Source organism: Emydura macquarii, unplaced genomic scaffold (assembly GCF_026122565.2).
Source record: "Emydura macquarii macquarii isolate MOO-44397 ecotype Brisbane River unplaced genomic scaffold, CSIRO-AGI_Emac_v2 contig_2676, whole genome shotgun sequence".
Lineage (NCBI taxonomy): Eukaryota > Metazoa > Chordata > Testudines > Chelidae > Emydura > Emydura macquarii.
Genome location: NW_027132813.1, coordinates 1,576,213 through 1,598,654, shown reverse-complemented (window position 1 = coordinate 1,598,654; position 22,442 = coordinate 1,576,213). Strand labels below are relative to the sequence as shown.

Below are 22,442 nucleotides of genomic sequence, written 5' to 3'. Positions count from 1 at the left end.
CTGCCTGGGAATGCTTCCTTTTTTACTTTATTCAGTTATTTTCAATAGCTTATCTCTTCTGCTCTCCCACCCTCCTCCCTCCTTGGTCTTTTTCATGTATATTTGCCCTCTCCTCCCCCTGCTTGCTTTCTTTTCTTTTGTTCTCTCTCTTTCTCTCCCCCTGTTCATTCATGAAAGCTGGGTGTGGATGTGAGGGTTGGGGGGGAGCCAGAGCCAAAGCCAGGAGAATGCATGTTAGGGTTTGCAGTCTCTCCAAGGGCAAGTATCAAACAGCCAGATGTGTACTCCTCACAGTGGAGGTGCTTCCCTCTGCAAGGGCTTCCTTTGTGCCCGAGAGAGCCCTGGGGAAGAACGTATTATGTGGCTGTGATTTGTTGGAAGAGTACTTTGTCTTGTCAAAAAGAAAACAAAACAAAAACCCTCCCCTCTAGAGCTAGATTATGAAATGGTTGCAAGCTGGGTAGCTGGATTTCCGAAGCCCAGAGCCGGGCCTGTAGTCACTGCTGCAAATTGCTTTCTGTAACAGTTTGCGATTGTATACAATGACCTTTCCCCACCAAACAAAACACTAAAAGCTTCTATAAACCAGGGGTTGGCAAAGTGCGGCTCGCAGCGCTCAATAATGTGATCTCTAGACTCTGGCCACTCAACTTTAACACCCAGGTTAGGCCCATGGGGACAGCAGTCCCAGCATGCAAAGCTCCATCTTGAGCCAATTGCACAGGTGGCTTGGAACGAGAAGGATTTTGTGCTCGACTCTGTATTTTCCCTTTGTACTAAAGGTGGGGGCAGTTGCAGTCAAATTAGGGGTGGCCCTTGGCCTCCTAGCCATTTGCCATTGTGCCCTGCTGCTGTAGTATTCACTTGGGTATGTGATTTTTGTTATGCAGGGGGTGGTGTGTCAGGCAGGTTGCCAGGGGTCCCATTTAAGGGCCGCTCCACCCCAATAATGAACAGTTCTGTACTTTATTTTGTTTTAAAATAAAACTGCCTCCTTGCCAACCCTACCACGATGGGTTCTGTCATTAGCAGGCAGGTTAAGTTGCCACCTTTCTTGTGGTTGGTAACTGGACCCCTAAGCCCCTGTCCCTCCCCTTCCCCCAAGGCCCTGCCCTTGCTCCACCTCTTCCCCCCCAAGACCCTACCCCTGCATGCCACATGCCGCTATGAGCCGCACGAGCAGCTTGGCCCCATTGGCTGCGCTGCCTCCTTCCTTCCACTTAGGGTTGCCACGGATAAAAAAAAACCTCAGACTTGTCAAATGCACCCAGACACACAAGCCAAAACCCAGATTGTCCAGGTGAAAACTGGATGGGTGGCAACCCTAAAAGAAGTCAAGCAAACAGGCCACGGTGGTGGCATTCCTCTCACTCCTAGATGTTGTGTCTCCTTGGCAGGAGTGAGGCATGTTGGTGCAGCATTGTCCCTGGCCCAGGCTCTGCCTGGGCTGGGGATAAAGAGAGAACTTCAGGCTGTGTGGTGTTAATTCAGACTCCTCCCAGCATGGGCAGATTAAGTCAGGATCTTGAGATCTTGGCCCTGTGGTTTGAGAGGCCGCAGCCCAAATAGCAGGGCCCTGTGCCCCTGAGGGATGGAGAGGGAATGATAATGGCGCTTAGGAGGAACTGAGGAGGAAGTCTGTTGGAGCGCAGGGGTAGGAGGATGAATTTGAAAGGAAGTGTTTCTGTGGTGGGGAGGGGGGATATTTTGGGGGGCACCAACGTTTTGGTTGCACTAGGTCTCAGTCAAACTTTGGTTCACAACCTGGCTTTTACTAGCACTAAATTCATTTAAATTTAAGGAGGGAAGGAGCAGGAGCACATGACTTCCCTTCCCTTCCCATCCTGCTGCCTGGCCAGGTACCACTTTCCACCCTCTGTCCCAGCCCAAGGCTCCCCTTCACTTCAGGATCTGTGGTGTGATGCAGCCTCTTTAAGGCCCAGGGCTCAGACAGCTGCCGGGCATCCTCTTAGCTTGGCTGAGCATTTCACTTGATTCTCTTCCTGATGAAGTGAAGATTAGGTCTGTTCTTCTTACATGGGGGACATATGTTAATAAAATACATATTGCTTTCTCATCAGCCCCTAATGAAAGACATCATTGAAGAGTGTGGAACAAGCAGTTACAGTAATTCATGACAGCACCAATTTGGCTTCTCTGGGAAGCTGTAAACTGCTGCTGTTGGCACCTAATGAGGATGGGCAGCTGATCGTGTGGGTGAGAGAGCGGGAGAGAGACTGTCTCCTGCCTTAGCTGCCTCATGCCGTCCCCTGCAGCCCAACTGAAGATCGCAATGGCTTTTCCATTTGGGGCTGGAATTTCTTTTCCATTCAGCCCAGGAGGGGGACAGCTCTCCTAATAATAATTCACTATTAGCTGAAATATGTTTCGGGACTATTCATTTGGATTTAATAATGAATTTGCTTTGGATGTTGTCCTTACTTCCCAGCAACAGTTGAACCATTGTATCTGACTGGAGCAAGAGCTCATAAAACATCAAGACATGAATTTTTCATTCAACCATGTGCATGTCTGTGCAAAGCAGATTTTTTATCTGTGAGCATGATTATTTCCCCTGGAAGCCTATAATTAGAATCATGCTTATCCAGTTGGGGTATGGAAACAAAACCGGTTGGGAAATATCCCCCAGTCCTGGGACAACATCTCTTGATATACGTCCATCGAAGACTGAGAGCAGGAAATAACCCAAGACACAAGAGGTTTGGCCAAAGCTCAGAGAAACATCTCAGCTGTCCATTTCATATCTAAATGGAATCACCCAACCACCTATCTCCAGAGCTTCAAAATGGCCAGATACCAGCCAAGGAAAGTGGGTTTCCTCCTAATCTACAAGGAAACTCTTTGTTGCAGAATGTGGCTGTGTTTTTGGGTTTGTTTGTTTTTTTTCCTCTCTGAATGTTCAGGGAACAGGAGCTGGACTGGAGTGGATTCTTTTTTTTTTTAAATCTGCCTAAAAATAAATAGGGCCAAAGCTCTAGACGACAAGCCCACTTTCTCCTGCAGCCCCACCCCATGGCATAATAATTTAAGTCACAGAGAAGCAAAAACACAGGCACCCAAATCCACTTGTGTATGTCTGGGAGGGGAGCTGTTGCAACATTTTGCACCACTGTGGAAAATATTGAAGTCCATATTCTGAAGGAGTCCCCCAAAATTCTCTGAACTGGCCTCCCAGTTTGTCTGAGCCTTCTGCTAATTCACCACCAGCCTCTCTCTCATTGGTTCTGTTTCCACTCTTTGTGCTCATGTTCCTGTTTTTTATTGTTCAGTGCTCTGGAATCCAAACTCTAGAAGAAGGGAAAATAGAAGACACTCCAGGGTTAAATTTACTGGCTGAAGGGAGAGACCTTAACAGAATCAAGTGAAAGTCACTACCAGCTTCGAAATGAGCCCTTGTACTGCAGGCTCAAGGCCGAGTGAAACGCCAGACTCTCTGGACCTGATCCTGTCTAATATTGGCTCTGCTCTGAGATGAAGGCTTGGCATTGGATAGTGAGGAGGGGAACTGCAGAAGCGTATGGATTTCAGCAGGATGCCCTGACAGGAGCGAACTGCCTGTGTGACTGCTTAGAAAACTCTGCAGATTCTACGGAGTGGAATAAATGGGGCAGGGGCTACCAAATCTCTCTGCAGCATAAGTCCATCAGTGCCACTAATGCAGTAGGCTTGTGTGGACGTTTCAGTCCAGTTTTGGTTTGCTCCCATCTCCAGTCAAAACATTTTCTGAGATCCATGAGCCTTTCAGGTGAATCAAGGCTCCATTTGGAGCAAAATTGGGCTAATCGCAGCTTTGCCACTGATTCACTATGTGGCTTCTTTAACAAGTCAGTCCATACTGCATGCAGTGGTCAAAACTCCTCTTCCTTGCCCATCCATGTGATCGTGTCACTTCACTCTTTGTATCCTACACTGGCTCCCCATCTGCTATCACAACATATTTAAGCTGCTTGTTCTCACCTTCAACGTTCTACAGAACTCTGCCCCAAATACATATCTTCTCATCCCTCTACCCCACCAGCATTCCTGTCTTCACCAGCCTGCTGGTAGGTTTCTTGCACAGTTGCCTCTGTGTCTTTTTCCACATGGCCCCTTGTGCATGATACAACCTCTGAACTCCTCAGCAAAGCCCCTAACCTGTCTTTGCTTAAGTCCCTTAAAATCCCACTTTTGCTGTGCTGCCTACAATGAATCTAGTTGACTTATATAGAAAAATCCATATTTGTCATTTCCCTTTTCTTAACCTCTAGTCTACCTCTCTGTCAGTGCTCAAACTGTGAGCTGCTGTGGCAGGGACCATCTCCTGAATGTCTGGAGAGTGGCTGGCACACTATTACTGCTTATTAATGGTATGGCCCATAATCACTTAAACTCTGTATGTGGTTGTAGGCAAATCACTTATCCACTCTGTGCTTCAGTTTCCCCATCTAGCAAATGTGGACGTTTGCCCTTGTCATAAAGAATGTTAAGGCTTATTTAGTGTGAACGAGTCTTTGTAGATGCAAAGCTATACAAATTCCTTATTTTAATTTTAACAAAGCCATGACCAACTGGGAGCTTCACAGTTACCTCTGCAGAACTTCTTGCAGGTTCGCTGCAGCAGCTGGAATAGAACTTCAGGGCATGGACATTCTACTTCATGTTTGTACAGTACCTTGCACAATGAAGCCCTGTTCTTCATTGGTTCCTAGCCATTACTCTAATAAATGTGATTAATAAGGGAGCTTGCATCCTCCACATCCCAAAACATAGGCCTCTACCACAAGCCAAAGGAGAATCTCCATCAACTGTTAGCAGCAGAGGGCTGATGACGCACAGCTGGGTGGGTCTGATTCCATCTTGTAGAAGGCCATGATGCAGTTGTTGGTATTATGTATGGGGAACCGCTTGGAACTCGGGGTTTGTCTGAGTTAGCACTTGTTCTGTTAAACCCGCAGCCAAAGGAAAGGTTTGTGGGAATGCCTGTGAGATGACAGGCCACGGGAAGAAGTTCACTTGATATAATGGGTCCTTCTCAGGCTCTTCTCGTGCTGAACGTGGAATGAGAGGCTGTTCCATAGCCTGGTGTGTGCTGTCTTTCAGAGTAAAAGTCCCACTTTACTGCCATCGCCTTGTTTTCAGCCCCTGCCCCAGCATGGCTACTCCTGGATGCAAATGGGCTGCTTGGCCAAGGCTGTGCAGTGCTCGTGGGCATGCGGAAGAGGCAAACCGTACTGTTGTTGGCAGTGTTGTTGCGTTTGAAGCACTTCTGAAATGGCTGCTGTTGCAAAGAGGCCATCCCAGAGGCAGGGCTGGCTGCTGGATGTTATTGACTCAGCTCTGTTCCTGATGCTTTTTCAAGTCCCTTTTGAGAAGCCTGTTCCCCAGCAGGCAGGAGGAATTCCAGGCCTCTCAGCTCTGCTATCACTTATGTCTGTCTATGCTCTGTGGAGATCAGCTCAGGCGAGGCCAGCTCCCTACTCCTAACTTCTCCTGCGAGGGGCAGCTCCAAAGGCTGCTGGTCCTAACAATCCAGTGAGGAGAGGTGGGCAGCTTAACACATCACACACAACTGTGTGTGTGCCTGGCCATCTATTTGTCTACACCTGTGTGTGTGTGTGACTGTGTGTGTGTGTGTGACTATGTGTGTGTGTGAGACTGTGTGTGTGAGAGAGAGAGAGAGAGAGAGAGAGAGAGAGAGTGTGTGTGTGTGTGTGTGACTGTGTGTGTGTGTGTGAGAGGGAGAGAGACTGAATGGTGTTTGTGTGCCTGCGGCTTTGCGTATCTATCTTCTCTTCATCTGCTCCCTACACGGAAGCCTGTGTGATGGGAGTTGGGAGTTCTTTTCCCAATGCCCTGGCTCTGTGCTTAGCTGATGATCATGGAGTCTGTGTGCACAGCCACCCCTCTCCTCATATGCTCTCTATGAAGGAACATTCAGAAGAATTAGAATGATTTAAAGAACAGAGGCGAGGTAAAGAGTTGTGAGAAGAGATATAGGAGACCAGCGCCAGTGCTCACGCTCCAAGCTGAGACACAGCGGGCAGCTGGGAACACTAAAGACAGAGAGTGGCAGGAATGAGTAATGACTCTGGGAATCATGATACTCATGGTTGTCTGTGTCCCTTTGCTCTAATCCGCTTGTCGTGTATTCTGCAAAATTTCAATATACTTTTTTTTTTTCTCTCGTTGTTTGTGATAATCCCTCTAAGGCTTGGGACTGAAACTGGTTTCCTTACTGCTTGCTTCTCCTCTGCCACACACACACTGCTGGTTTGTGAATAGAAGGTTGTCTGTGAGGCTGCGTACTCTGCTGCAGGGTGGCTCACAAGCCCTGGGCCAGACATGTTATTGTAGGGTTGCATGTCTCATTGTATTGGTGCCCACCCTGGTTTGATCGTGTAGGGTTGCTCATGAATCCTGGATCCATGCAAATGCTGATTTGTTATTGTAGGGTTGCTTGTGGTGTCTGTTATTACAAAGCTGCGCAAGACTATTGGGGTGCATTCACTGACTTGTAGAGTTGCTTATGACTGCTAGGCTGAATGCACTCCTGCGTGTTTTGTCAAGGTTGTTCAGAAGTGCCGTGCTGCACACAAACGGAGTTGTTGTTGCAGGGCTGCTAGTGTTGGCTGGGAACGCCATTTCGTTGTTGTAAGATCATTTGTAGCGCTTATTTATTTGTGATTTCAAACCAAATTATGAATTAAAGATCTCCCCCGCCCCCTAGCCGCCGCCCTGTGCAACAAATGCCAGGGGCTTTGCAAGCAGAAGAAATAGCGAGGGCAGGGTCATGTTATGGGCCTCCTGAGTTTGACATGCCCCTGTGTGATTTTTTTTTTTTTTTTTTTTTTAAAGCAGCTGGGAGGGGTAAGCTAAACCAGCCCAACTCCAGGCGTCTCACTCTGAGGCCCCTGAACTTGGTGGCAAGTAGGCTGTCCTCTCGGTCAGCCTGCCACATGGCCATGCTAGAAGTCGCACCTTGTAAACGCCAAAGGTACTCGGTCATGGTGCAGGACTGGTTCTGTCACAGAGGCCAAGCCTGGAGGACATCTGGCAGTGTGTGATGGTGGAGGGTTAGAACTAGGAGACCCAGTCCCCATGCCTGTGTGCAGGCAGCTGTCAGTTTCTGTGTGTGTTGGGTGTGTAAAGCTGCCTTGCGGTGACTCAAGAGCAGGGATGTGTGCAGAAATTTAACTTTGACCCAGCACATGCCCCCACCCCTGCTCCAGGAGGACTCACTCTTCCAGCCCCTGGCCCGGCCCCGGCAGGATCTCGCTCTTCCCTCCCTCACCCTGGGTCTGGTGGGAACTTGCTTTTCCTTCCCCCCAACCTGGCCCCAGCAGGAGCTCACTCTCCTCACCTCTTCCCTCCTCGGCCCTGGGACTGGGAGGAGCTTGCTGTCCCCCACCACCACCACTGTGGCCCCGGGACCAAAGGAGATCAGTGCCAGACAATTATTTGGGGATGCCGTGCTCCTGCTTGTCATCCCTTGTGCACACCCCTGCTCAACAGTGTGAGTACCAACCTCAGGGAAGACAGCTAAGAAGCAGGGCACAAACCCTAAATTAACTGTGAGTTCTATACTTACATTTCATTAATCAGTTATATTAAGGGTGATACAAAATTACTCTCAAGATGGTTAAGTCCAAAGCAGATTGCAAAGAGTTACAAAGGGATCTCACAAAACTGGGGGGCTGGGCAACAAAAGGGCAGATGAAACTCAGTGTTGCTAAATGCAAAGTGGTGCACATTGGAAAACATAATCTCAACTATACATACAAAATGATGGGATCTATATTAGCTCTCACCACTCAAGAAAGAGATCTTGGAGTCACTGTGAAAACAACCACTCAATGTGCAGCAGCAGTCAAAACAGCTTAACAGAAAGTTCAGAACCATTAGGAAAGGGATAGATAATCAGACGGTAAATATCATAATGCCACTATATCAATCCATGATACACCCACACCTTGAATACTGTGTGCAGTTCTGGTCGCCCCGTCTCAAAAAAGATATATTGGAAATGGAAAAGGTACCGAGAAGGGCAACAAAAATGATTAAGGGTATGGAACAGTTTCCATACGAGAAGAGATTAAAAATATTGTGACTGTTCAGCTTGGAAGAGAGATGACTAAAGGTATGATATGAGGTCTATATGTTTATAAAATCATGTCTGGTGCAGAGAAAGTGAACAAGGAAGTGTTATTTACCCCTTCACATAACACAAGAACTGGGGTCACCCAATAAAATTAATAGGCAGTAGGTTTAAAACAGAGAAAAGGAAGTATTTCTTCACACAACGCACAGTCTAACCTGTGACACTCGTTGCCAGGGGATGTTGTGAAGGCTAAAGTATGAAGGGGTTAAAAAAAGAATTAGATAAGTTCCTGGAGGGATAGGTCCATCAATGGCTATTAGCCAAGATGGTCAGAGATGCAACCCTATGCTCTGAGTATCCCTAAGCCTCTGACTGCCAGATACTGGGACTGGACGACAGGTAACTGCCCTGTTTTATTCATTCCCTTTGAAGCATCTGATATTGGCCACTGTCAGAAAACAGGATACTGGGCTAGATGGATATTTGGTCTGGCTCAGTGTGGCCATTCTTATGTTCTTACGTAAGTGTAACTGTAACAGCCTAGACATGGAATCACAGACAGTCCCTTTGGGTACTCCAATCTGTTTTGCCACTCTGGTGAGGATATCTTTGTGATAGATGGTCCCTTACACCAAGATCGCCAGCAATGTTCAGGTTACTCCCAGTCCCAAAGGACCAGTCACTTACCCCAAGTCTATTGTACCTTAGATGTAACACCAAAGGCAACACTTGTAGCCAATTCTATACTAAACCTATCTAAAGATCTATTAAGTAGCAAAAGAAACGAGAGTTATTTACGAGGTTAAAGCAGATACACACACACACACATGTGTTAGTCTTAAGTCTCAAAAAGTAAGAGGTGCTTCTATAATAAATAATGTCCTTTAGGGCTAACCCAAACTAAGCACTGGAGATCTCTTGCTTATGCATAGTAAACCTTACCCCATCCCCCACAAGTCCAAGCAGCATGGAGATACAGTTCCTTCTTGTTAAGAGTTTTTATTCCTGCCCCCCAGCCTTGTGCCCCGGGCTGCGCATTCAGTTGACAGGAGGAATGCACTTGCATGACTTGTCTTCAAAGGGGGGGAGAGCAGAACCACCACCATCTTTTGTCCTCTTTAATGTCCCATATTCATCTGTCTGGTGTTGATTGGGCAGGATATAACACTTCCTGTTGCAAAATAGCACTTCTCTCTTCTGTCTGGTACTGACACAGTCACAGCAGCTCACAACATAACTGTTCAAATATTGCCTTAGAATAGGGGATACAGATATTATAAGTGAGATTAACGAAGGCAGCAACTCCCAAGCATTCAATAAAGTCTAAACCCTAAACACATTCTTCTAATTCTAATACCTATTTGAACAATGCTGAGACACAGGTGCACCAGATTGCTTCCAGCTATGTATTTGTCAGTGTTCAGTGGAGACATGGAGACCTTAGTATGAGCTAGCACTTGGTCTGCCAGTGTCACAGGGCCTTCATAAACTTGTGGGTATCGACTGTGTATATGCCTCTGTGTATCTGAATGCAGGAGTGAGTGTAAGAGTGCACTCCTGTTTGTGTGTACCCACGTATTGATGGTGGGGGTGACTTCACCCTTCCCAAGCACTTTGGTGCACCATTCTCCAGGTGTGCCCCCATCAGGATGCATAATGTCAACAGCGGGCAGCTGGAGGCTGATGGGAATGGTATATTTTTTTCCTCCCTCTCATTAGTGTAAATGGAAAGAGGTGAAGGCGGAGATTAGACTGTGCGTTGCTCTGGCTGCACTGGCAGCTTCCCGCACCGAGTGATGAATGAGTTCATTGCTGAATCTCGTGTGCGCCCCTCCATCGAGGCGTCAGAATTTCTAATAAGGGGGCCAGCGTTTCACCCGCCTCTATGCCTGTGCGTGTTATTAACTGCATGGAGTGATGTTAGGCCCTGGTGCTGGGACAGCATGAGCAGGAGGAGAAAAGAGCTTTGAAGGGAGAAAAAGCCAGAGCAGCATGGAATGGAGCACAGATTTAGGGGAGAATGGAGCTGGCAGCATGGCATTGCAATGCAGGCATAAAAGGAACTACTCCCGGATTGCTGTGTGCAGCTGTAACACGCTCTGCACAGAGCCGCTGCTGTCGGTCCTGGGGGCTGGAGCTGGCCTGGGCCCTAATATTGTTGTCCGCTGGGCCTGAGCTGGTCGTTGCTACCAAACACCTGCTCCAGGATCACAGAAAAAAATGGGTGGTTGAGGCTGTCTGGAGCCACCCCCTGGTCTTGCTCAGATGGCAATTTCACACTTTAAACTTTACCTGAGCCTTTAGCAGTGGCAGTGACCCCTCCTCTGTTGTAACAAGCTTGGGTTTGTGCTGCTGCTGCAGAGATGCCCATATTTCCAAAAACTGTCCCGAGCCAGTTCTGCAAAGATACCAGGATGTGGGGACAACAAAGCGGGTGCTCAGTGAGTTGTGGGGCTGAAGGAGGTGGAAGGGGATCCCTGGCAGGAGGGAAGTCCACTCAACGTAGGCTGCATGAGGGTCTGATGGAGGCTGAAAGGAGAGTTTCTTAGTAATTACTCAACTGAGGAGGGAGCGGGCCTCCCATTCCTGCCAACCACCCCTGGACATTGAGGGGGACATCATCTTATCAGGATGGGTGTTTGATAACTCAGGATCATTGGCAGATAAGCTAGTGACCCCTGAACCCACCCAGCGCACCTCTGGGTAATCCTAGCTACCTGCAGTTGCTCTCTTTTGATACACCTCTGTAACACTTATGTCACCTGTGCGAAGTGAGTTAGTTGGTGGTTCCTGTGAAACGGAATGGGGAAGAAATGAAAAGGGTGATGTAGCAATTACTCGAAAGGCCAGTGGAACTGACTGAAGCATGTCCGCCAGGCTGCAGGAATTTTGAAGCATTCTGTAGAAGTCTTTGGCCGGGGCAGTGTTTTCTGTTAAGTCTATAGGACCCTTCTGTAAGGGTCAGCCCAATTCTCAGGGAGCAGGGGGCCACAGCATGAGAACTGCCACCACATTTTGGCACTGGTTGGCCCCGCTGTGGACAGTCTCAGCAGAGAAGCCAAAGTCTGAATGGGCCATTCAGTGAGTGAGCTCCCCTCTTGTGCCTAGTGCGGGCCCCTGCAGGCAGGGGTGTGTTGGTGAGGCAGCATGGGCAAAGAGAGAGTATTTTTTAGTGAATTTCAAACAACTGAGTAAAGCAAAACAGGCCCCTCGTGCCCCTGTTTTCCTCCTTTCCCTCTTTTGTCTAGGGAAAAGCTAAGATCTCTAAACACCCCAGAAGTCACCGCCAGATGTCCACTGTGCTTTGATCGTTCCAGGCCCTGCAAACTGAGCAGGGACAGAGCTGCTCTGCCCTCGGATAGGAACTCCTCAAGGACCGCCTGGGCACTGCGGGAAGTGGTGCTGATGATTTGGAAGGGCGTGGGTGCTACTGCAAGTCAATGCCAATCCTAGTAGAGAGCCATGAAGTTCAGACCACCCCACTCCCACCCACTCACCAGCCAAAGTACCCCGGTGTCTTCATGTCTTTGGCTTTAGGCTTCCCTCTAGTCCTACCTTCCCATTTGTTTCTCTTCCAAGGGGAATGGCTGGAAGAGGGAAACGATCCCTGGCTCCTGACCGCCTTGTCCTTGCTGGCTGTATCTCCCCGGTGCCCAGGGGCTGAGGCAGGTGAATGCATCAGCCTTAAAGGAAGAGCTGGCCCTAGCCTTTGGATCAGCTTCCCCCTATCTAAGGGCCTCAGGCTCAGGACTGCAATTATCTTTCCATTTTGGCAGCATACATCCCCTGAACTGGCTCGTGAGCTGCCATTGCTTCTGTGGAATTGCTGGTGTGCTGCTAACCAGTGCGCATGGGGTCACTGCCACTGGGTGCTGGATACGCTCCAGCCTGGCAGAGCATGTGTGAGCGGTGCGGACAGAAGGGAGGGCTGAGCTGCAGGGGTGCCAGCTGGATCGGCACCCAGTGTGCATATGGGCCACTCCAGATGCAAATGGATGCTGACAGCACTCCAGCATCCGGGTCACACTCTGTTCCCGGAGAGGCTGCTCCAACCCTGCCTCTCAGACACAAGAGGAGTCTTACACGCTCGGGAACCAAAACTGGGCTTGTACCTGCTGCAACCAGCAGCTGTGCAGGACTGTGCAATGACCAGCCTTTCAGTTGTTCATTTGGGAGCTGCGTCCAGCTGAGGCCAACCAAACTGGGGTGAAGGAATTGGGTCTGAGCTACCCCAGGAGTGCACAGGGCTCTGGCAGTTAGAAACTCCGGGGGTAGCCACTGGTTTTAATTTTATAAGGGCATTCAGTGTCTTGTCGGGGAGGGGCTAGAGCTAGCTGGAGCAGGGCGTGTGTGTGTTTTCTCTCCCAACAGCTCTGCTAAGGCACTGCAGTCCTCACCAGCAGCCCCCTTTGCTGTTCCAGTGCTGGATCCCAGACATGCAGCTCCGCCGTTGCTCTCTCAGTAGGACTGGATTAGCCCATTACTGGGTCCTAGGCAAACATACATTTCTGGGCCCCGATCTGGTTGAAGAAATCTGCAGTTTGTTTACCCAGTGCCCTCCTCTGTCCTTGGCTCTTTTGGGAACAGCAAAGTGAGGCTCAGTTGGGTGTGAGGACTGTCTCTGCCAGCCCACCTACTGGGGCAGATTTATGCGCATGCTGAAAGAACTTCGTTCACCAGAGTGGCACTGTGACCTGACGCGGGCAGTCACAGCGCCACTCCAATTTGGCCTGGCTACCCCTTGTCAAGATGGAGGAATGTCCGGGCCAAATTTGAGTGGCAGAGCGACCCCTGTGCTTCAGCTCGCAGCAGCATTCACTCAAGTAAGTGAAGCTCTTTCAGGTCAGGGGCAAATCCACATCAGTTTAAAAAAAAATCGGGGCCTTAGCATGTGCCGTTTGCCTATGTGTTAATCTTGCCCTGTCCCTCAATCCTGACCCATGACTCTCCATTCTCCTCCCTGACATTCCAATTCTGGGTGCCTCATACACACAGCTTTGCCCATATAGTTTGGCACCAGCCTACCCTACCCACCTCCACCCCTTGCAATGCCAATGCAGCTGAATAGGTAGGTTGAGTATCAGACTAGTTTGTGGGATAGTCAATCAAAGGAAGTGGAGGAAGCCCCATTGCTTGGGACCTTGAATACTGGACTGGGCGAGGCAGTGCTGAAGAGACTATAAGCTGGTCCCAATGTGCTCAGCAACACTAATGAATTGTATGTCCAGGAAATACCCTCCATTCCCATCCCTCTGACACGTAAACACACACCTCTCTGATTCATCACTGAACATACTCAATGATAGACTATTCTTCGGTGATCATTTTCAGCAACAGCCATTTTTGATCATGGATTTTTTCTCATTTCTCCAGAGGGCCCAGCACTACGGGCCTCAGCATGATGCTGTGTAGGCAGCCTGACTTAGTCTCCTTCCCTCGTGTGTGTCAGAAAAGGGGGAAGCTTATATTCCGCTTCAGTGGTTCATCTTCCCAACTCCCTGGGTCCCAGCTGCCACTCTGTTCTCCAGGCAGGGCTGTTTGCTGGCCTGCTTTTCTGGCTCCTCCCTTTTCCTGACTGCAAACTAGATTCCAGCTCCCCGACCTCTTCCTGCCTAGTTCTGTAGAAGCATGAAGGGTGTATGCGCTGTAATCCAGTTAATTCCCCTTGGGGAGCGGGAAGGTACAGAGCAAGAGAAGTTGCCAGCTGGTCCCAGCGGGGCAGGGAGATGGAAGATGAAATGCCAGAGTGCCTGGCTCCTCCTCTTCTTCTATCTTGCCACTTCCCTATTCGGGGTTGGCAGCTTTTATCGCCTTCTTCCAAAACTCATGATTGTATGCCTTGCTGTCATGCAAATTCATCTGTCTAAGGACCACAAATATTCTGTCTGCATACTGAGTCTTTGGTCTCCTCCTTGCTTGTCTCCCATCCACAATTGTTGCGAGGACCATCCTACCAATATAACTCTGAGGTCTCTGCTGGACATGTTCATACCAGTGAAGCCTCATCCAACTTGTCTTTAGTTGGGTCAACCTGCATTAGGCTTTCCCAACCTCATTTCATTTCTTATCACAGAGCATCCAATCATTTGACCAGCTCAACATCTTCATCTCCATGGTTGAGAGCCTACTGATTTCTTTTCTCACGGCTGCCCAGGTCTTTGTTCCGTGCCTTAGGATGGGTTGAATTACAGCTTTGAACACTCTACCTTTTAACTTTACTGGTATCTTTGTATCACAGAGAACTGGGGCCAGCTCCTGCCATTTGCACCAAGCAGCTTTGGTACGATGCCAGGTATCACTCAGGAGAACACTATTGTCCTCAACTATTGATCCTAGCTGTGTAAATTCTTTCTCTCTTCTAAGCTTTCTGCCTGTACTATCATCTCTGGTAAGTCCTCCTCCCTCAATTATCATAGCCTCAGTCTTACCAATGCTCACTCTAAATCCTGCATAGTGAAAACTGTTGCCACTATTCACCGTTGGTTTGCAGGGTCTCACAGTCTTCTGCACATATCACTAAGTTAGCAGCAAACAGCATTTTCCAAGGAAGCTCCCTCTCTGTGTTCTCACTTATCACATCCGAGACAGCTGCAGACAAAAAAAGGACTCGAGGCAGACCCCGGTGCAGGCCAACATTTACTGGAAATTCTCTCCTGTCACCCCATTTGGTTTTTGACTACAGTACTCATTCTATCATACGTATGCTGATTAAGATGGACATATCTTTCCAATACACCTCTCCATTCCAAACTAATTCTTTTAGTATACAATCGTACGCCTTCTCCAAATCAACAACGACCATGCTTACTTGCCGTTTCTTTTCTCTGAATTTCTCCATGGGGAGTCATAGAGCAAATATGGCATCAACTGTGCTTGTTTCCATCAAAACTGTGCTGACCCTTCCAAATTTCAACTGTTCCATACAGATGCTTTTCAGTAATCTTCTCCCATACTTTCATAGCAGGTGATGTTTGCTTAAGTGGGTGATAATTAGCACGTGGCATAATATCTCATTTATGATTAAACATGGGCCCCACAGAACTTTTATGTCATTCATCCAACACTTTCTCTTTCTTAAGATTATCATGAAATAGACTTGTAAAATCCTTGATGCCTTCCCTTTCCAATGACGTCAGCATATCCAGACTTCATCTGGTCCAGGTGCTTTCTCCTTTTTTATTTTCCTAGATGTGTCTATAATCTCTTCCTCCTTTATGGAGGGAGAAGGGAAACCCAGATTTCAAACCAAGCATGTCAGGTTTGAACAGCTGACCTGTAAAGCTTGCCCAACAGATATGCTTGTGTGAACTGATGTCCAGTGCGCCTGGTTGCAGCAACATAACGGAATCTGCAGCAAAAATGCTGAATTCTGTGCTGTCTTGTGGAAAGGCCATAGTCCATGTGCAAGGAATTATGGAGTCCATGGACCCTGACTGAAAAGAAGGGGTAGTTTTCCTCTGAACCATTGTTTCAAGTTCTCTGCAGTCAGGCAGGCATTGGTTTGCACTTAGTTGCGTTTTTGAGGTTATCTTCCTACCCAAACGGGCTTGAAGTTCTTTTTCTTTTTTTTTAAATGAAAGCTGAGATTCTGGAGCACAGTTCTGTGGCAAGGAGTGACTTCTACAGTCAGTTTCATGGCAGTAGACTACATGGAGCCTTGACTATAAGAAGCAATCCTGCCTGTCTGTGAGGGAATGGAGGCCTGGTCTAGATGTCCCACAGAGTCTTTCAGACACTCATTTTCAGGATGCTGTTAACACTGATTCCATGGGATGTAATGTTTTTTCCTTGCAGCTGAATCAGAGGAACACTGTCCAAACATTAATTCCTGTGAAGAAGATGGAGAAAGGCCTGCTGCTGGAGCACGTCCTGCCCAACCTGAAGGTTCCTCAGAGCTATGAAGTCCGCCTGACACCCATCACTGACTTTGGGGCTGGCGATATGGCTGCCCGCATCATCCGGTACATGGAACGTAGGTATCTTCCCCCTACATCCCACCCAAGAGAGCAGAGGCAGGGACCCCTTCAGCAGCTCACTCCAGAGGGCCAGGGGTTAGTTGTTGGGTTGTTTCTAGTGCTGTGATTGCAGGAGGGAGTCTCAGGGTTATGCAGTGTTATGGTGACGCAGTGCCATCACCGCCTTAGGCCAGGGTTTTGCAGCCTTCCTCACCCTGGGACCCCATTCAATGGCTTGTGAAGAGGGACCAAATTCATTTGACTTATGTTGAGCTCTTCACTCTCCAGCCACACAGAGCCCAGTATCTCCAATCAGGATACATGGACCCTGATATTGGGCACCTCTCTTCATATTAGGGCACAAGCTGCAGGCACTGTGTTCTAGCCGGGCTAACTGCCAAGGACAGAGGCCTTGTGAGGGCTTTGAAGCAGTTTGTTCCACAGCTCTTTTTGTATATAAGAAGCCAATATGTTGTAGCTATGTTCTAAACTCCTACGGAATACAGGGTCCTCTCCCTGATCCTGCAGATCACCAGCTCCCCTCTTGCACACCCCATTCCTGGAGGACACTAAGTCGCTTTGATATGCCATTGGGTAATTGCCCTCTCAGGTTCACACAGGAGTTTGGGCCCCATCAGTTCAGCACACAAGACCCCCCCCATCCCATTGCCATGTGATTCTGCACAACCCTCCATTCCCATGGGGTATTATGGTGTCTCAGTTTCCCTTGGGATTCCAGATCCCTTTAGTTTCACACCAGAGCCTAGGCCCTATTGGTTTCCTGCAGAGTGGCAGACCCTGTCCCAAGAGCTACCTCAATTTCCCATCAGATATCAAGCAGTCTTAATTTCCCCACTGGATGCCAGCCTTCCCATTCCCAATGGATTCCAGAAAAATATCTGCTTGGGATGCTCATAGACACAAGATCCAGGGACCTGCTATAAACGAAAGGTTTGCGTCTGGGGTTCTGTCTCCATTTTGAAAATAGAACTATGAACCCACAAACTCAGTACCTTGGTATGTCCCAAAACACAGGGATTCTCCCGTTTCTAACTCAGGGGCTGTGCGGTGCTTGTGGGTTATTTGGGCATTAGTCACATTTCTCAAGTGTTTCTTTTTTGTTCAGGTTTTTATTTTTTCCTTGGAGGGGAAAAAATGCTGTTCTAAACCATCTTGTTTTCTGTTTCCTTTCCCAGCAATTAACTATCCCAACCCGGCAGGTAAGCAATGGGGCCTCTGGTTTTATTTTTTACCATACTGAATAATAGTTGCCCGTGGCTGCCCAAGCAGGTACCAGACTTGCCAGAGAAAATGGGGAGGTGCAGCCAAGCCAGGGAAGCTGGGTGGCACGGATGGCTTTGCCAGTGCCTTTCCCTGGAAACAAGATGAAATTTACAAGCACTGGAGCTCAGGTGACTCCGTTCATCCTCCTGAAATTCCCCCTGTAGGTTCAGTTGGTTACAATCTTCACTTCATGCTCTCAAGTCGTGTGCAGAGCTTCTGTGTGCAGTCAAACGGCTGCCATGTTCCACTCCAGAAGCGGTGGGGGAAATGATCTCCCTATATGTACAGTCTGGCAGGCTGACATCCTTGGAAATGATGCATAGTGAAATATAAGAGGTTATTGTTTTCTCTGCCATGGGTTATTTCCTTCTGAGCAGGAGCAATGTTCTTCAAATGGCTGCAGGCTCGCTGCACGTGATGCTAAAGTGATCTGTCATATATTACACCTGTGACAGAGAGTGATTAGTCCATGGGATTACCATGCTGTATAGACCTAAGGAGATTCATCTCGTCCATTGTTTATGTTATGTGCTTCTAGCTCTGCCTCTGACAATGGTCAATTCCAGATGCTCCAGAGCAAGTTGAACCTCCTCCCCTTCTGTGAATGTGAGGGAGTGAGAATGTGTCTAGTGGTTAGAGCCTGGGACTGAGATTCAGGATTCTTGAGTGCTATTCCCAGCCCTGGGAGAGGTGAATGTGTGCCTAGTGACTAGAGTACTGGACTGAAGTTGGGGTCCTGATTCTATTCCCTGCTCTGTCTTTGGCTCTTTGTATAATGAATGCAAATCAGGCTGTGTGTTGCTCTCGGTCTTAATTTCCCCACCTGTGATATGGGGATAATAATTCGGTATCTCGCAGGGGTGTGCTGAAGCTCAATGAATGAATGTGTATAAAGCATTTAGGTAGACAGTACTGTAGATCTAATAATGAACGCTCTTATACAGCGCTTTTCAGCCTTCCAGCCCAAAGCACTTTACAAAAGGTGATTAAGCATCACTAGCCTCATTTTACAGCTGGGGAAAGTGATACATACAGGGGAAGGGACTTGCCCACAATCAGTCAGTGATAGAGTAGGAACAGCACCCAGCCTGCCTGTAGTCCAGGCCTGTGCTTTAGCCATTAAGCCACAGTAATAACAAATACAGTTAGATATCTAAGTCTTTATGTGCACTCCAGCATCCTGACTATCCGGGCTGGAATGGCTATCCCACACCTGAAACAAAAACCTCTGTTCCGTTTTTCTAGAAGGGGAAAAACCTAGAAAAGCTAGTAGCCATGGCAGAAGATCACTCCCATGTGAGTGCAGGGAGGAGGCTGTAACAAATACCAGGGCACTTTTCAGCTGCAGCCATGGCAAAGCACATTGAGGGAATCTGCCGAGTGAAGGAAGAGCTGCCTTTGGGTATCCCTCTCCACCTTGGCTCTAACAACCCAGAAAAAAGCTTCTGTGTTCAATATTTAAACCAAAGGTTTAATTTTTAAACAGGAAGGTTCCTTTGCTCCTCGTTGCTGAACCAGGATCCCAGCCAAGCAGCTGGAATTTGAGACAGAGTTTGCCTCAGACTGCCAGGGTCAACAATCAGGGTACTGCTGCATTCTCAGGGATGCAGAGGGTCATTAAAAGTATTATTCCATAAGGATGGCCATACAAGGTCAGGTCACTGGTCCATCTATCCCAGTATCCTCTCTCTGACAGTGACCAGTGCCAGAGGCTTCAGAGGGAATGAACAGAACAGGACAATTTTGAGTGATCTGTCCCCTGTTGTCCAGTTTCAGCTTCTGGCAGTCAGAGGTTTAGGGACACATTAATAGCCATTGATGGACCTATCCTCCATGAACTTATCTCATTCTTTTTTGAACCCCGTTATAGTTTTGGCCTTCACAATATCCCCTTCCACATATTGACTGTGCGTTGTATGTAGAAATATTTTGTTTTGTTTGTTTTGCACCCGCTGCCTATTAATTTCATTGGGTTTATGTGAAGGGGTAAATAGCACTTCCACATTCATTTTCTCCGCACCATTTTATAGACTTCTGTCATATCCCCCCCTTAGTCCCATCTTTTTTCCAAGATGACAAATCCCAGTCTTTTTAATCTCTTCTCCTATGGAAATTGTTCCATACCCCTATTCATATCTGTTGCCCTTTTCTCTGCCTTTTCCAATTATAATACATCTTTTTTGAGATGCATGCAGTATTCCAGGTGTGGGCGTACTATGGATTTATATAGTGGCATTACGATATTTACCATCTTATTATCTATCCCTTTCCTAAGGATTCCCAACATTCTGTTAGCTTTTTTGACAGCTGCTGCACACTGAGCGGCTGTTTTCAGAGAATTGTTCTCAGGTGTCTCTCAGAGCCCAGAAAAACTTGTTCACCTATTCAGAGTTTCCTCAGTCTTGCCATTTGGCTCGGAAGGAATAGGAGTATGATCTTCTATTTTAAAGCACAGGACTAGAAGTCAGGACTCCTGGGTTCTATTTCCTGCTCTCCTGCTGGCTGGCTGGTACCTTGGATGAGTCCCTTCCTATATTTGTGCCTTGGTTTCTCCATTTGTAACATGGAGATAATTATATTTCCCTTCCTCAGAGAGGGGCTGAGAGGCCTAGTTCACTAACGTTTGAAAAGTTCTTTGATAGCCCCAGATGGGAAGTGTCAGAGACTGGTGAAGAATCCACATTTTATGATCCCCACAACAGATTCTTAGCAGCACATGTGTGCACATTCCTCATATGCTTCTGGTATCTATTGGCTGTGGGATTCTTCTTCACTTCCTGCCCTCACCTGGTGCGAATGGGGCTACCCTGACCCTGAGAAGTGGGTGCATTTCAGTGAAGGGAAAGTGATTCCACTCTGGGGGTATTTTAGTATTAAAGAAGTTACAGGACCACAAGTTCCGTTTCGTGCACAGTAACCCATGTCTTGTGATGTGGCAGGTAGTCCCCTGGTTTCTGACCTTAACTGCTCAAGTTTCCCATCCCATTCTGTGAGTGACTTTATCTCACAAGCACTTGGGACTCCATTCAAATGGCTTTCTTTCTTCATAGCAATTCCTTCCCTCCTCACTGCCCACCTTGGTCTCCTGGGCTCCCGTGTGCTCCCTGTTCTTCATGGTCAGAGAAACAGCAAGCTCTAAGAGCCACCCAGCAAGGTGATTTCCTATACATTGGTGCTAGCTGCACCAGTTCTTGAGTGTTCCTTGGGCCCTGACAAGTCACAGTGTAACATTTGCCCTTCTGCTCTCCCTTCCCACCCCTCTGCCAGTTTGCCTTTTTTTCTTTTCTTTCCACGTTCAAGTGAAGTGAATGTTGTGCAGTCTGTCGCCCCCTGGAGACGGAATTGCTCTGCCCATTCGTAGGACAGGCTTCCCGATCTCCTCGCATGCCCCATCCCTGCCAATGTGCCTCTCCATGGAGCTGTGTCTTGACACATTTACAAAGCAATACTTTTCAGTGGCTGCCACCATGTAGGGCAATGCCATTGGAAGGGTAACTCTGTGTCCAGACAGCCACAAGACACAGCTGGACATGGAGCTGTGTTCCCACCAGCACCCCCAAGCCTCTCAGTGTGTCTCCAGAGTTCATACACTGCAAGCAAGGAAAGGAACAGCATGTCAGACACCAGCCTTGCTGCTCCGTCACTCTGAGTGGGAAGAGTGGTTTGGTAATGACCGGCAGATGAGCACACCCAGCATTCAGCTAACCACAACAAGCAGCCTGCAAACTGGAGTTGGGATCACCCCTGGGATAAGGCATGGGCGTGTGTTTCACTCTGGCAGGGCTTGTTGTGTTGGCATGGGGGCTGGGCCTGGTGCAGATGAAGCCAGGGGTGTTGGTACAACCTAAGCACATTGGAGGCTGGTGGGTACCAGCCTCCCCTGTCGTGATTTGAAGGTCTCAGTGCATCCAGCAGCACGGCCAGGCCTGGATCTCAGCCGCCACATTCACACAACCCCCTGGAAAGGACATGTAGCACCTGCTGTCTCACTCCTTCCCCTGCCTTTCAGAGCTGGAGACAAACCAACCATGGAGAACATGTGATCCCCAGGCCTCAGATCTCCCAGGCCATTGCTAGGTCCAGTCCCCACTTCTCTCTCCTCTTTCTCCAGCTCCAGCTGCAGAGCAGCCCCCTGCGCCCAGCACTACAAAGTGCTGGCTAATTTGCATTAGGATGCTAATTAGAAATGAATGGACCGAACGGAGAACACTTAGCCAGGGTTAATCAGCAGTTAAGCGGGCAACCCAGCTCCCTATATAGCATTCTGCAGTTTCTTCCTGAGCTATAGGGACCTGCCATCAGCAACAAAACTCAGCTGCCCTGGTCAGTGCACCACTGTGGTTGAGTTCCCCATGGACAAAGCATATGGAACAGGTGGTAGTGAGGACTGTGTGTGGAAACCAGTGGATCTCAGAACAGGGCAATATCTCTCCCTCCAAAGTTTAACACAGTGCATGCTATCCAGTCCCCATAGGGATGTGCCATCAAGGAGAGACAGGCATACAGTGGAAGGAGGAGACAACAGTTTGGAGCCCCAAGTTCTGTACTCCAGATAAAGTCTCCACGTACGCTAACTGAGTCACTGAAATCCACATGAACCCTGGCCCTCTCCCAACCAAGGCTGGAAGCAAACCACACCTGGGATCACACTTGCTGGGGATACAGGAATTTGGAAACTTAGGAACTGATGAAAAGGGAAGTTGTTCTCTAACATGCATATTGGGGAAATGTCATTCTAATCCCAAGTGTTTAGTGCTCAGTTTGTGTCCCAGAGCAGGAGGATTGCTAGCCCGCATCAGTTTTTTTCTTTCAGTGCTTTTAAACATGTTGCTTCCCAATTCCGTTGGGTGCCTCCCTGTTCTTATAGAAGGACAGAGAGTAGAGAAGGGGCTCTTTGTCAAGCTGTCCTGCAGCGGCTCACGAGTGTGAGTAGCAACCTCGGGGCAGACTGTTAAGAACCGGGGCTCAGCCCCCAAACTGGCTGTGAGTTCTGTGTGTGGATTTCAACTCCTCAGGCTCTGTAACTTTCTTAACATGGAGTCACAGACAGTCTCCTTGGGTACTCCAATCTCTCTTGCCTCCCGGGTAAGCCTACTTTTGTGACA

General features: G+C 48.3%; 1 protein-coding gene across 1 annotated transcript in view; it reads left to right on the top strand.

The window, feature by feature from the left end:
• The window catches only part of MDGA1 (MAM domain containing glycosylphosphatidylinositol anchor 1), a 210,061-nt gene that overhangs the window by 145,207 nt on the left and 42,412 nt on the right, over positions 1-22,442 (top strand). Inside the window, 2 exon segments of the mRNA XM_067565371.1 lie at positions 15,893-16,070; positions 17,250-17,273. Coding sequence (XP_067421472.1) covers positions 15,893-16,070; positions 17,250-17,273 — 202 coding nt within the window.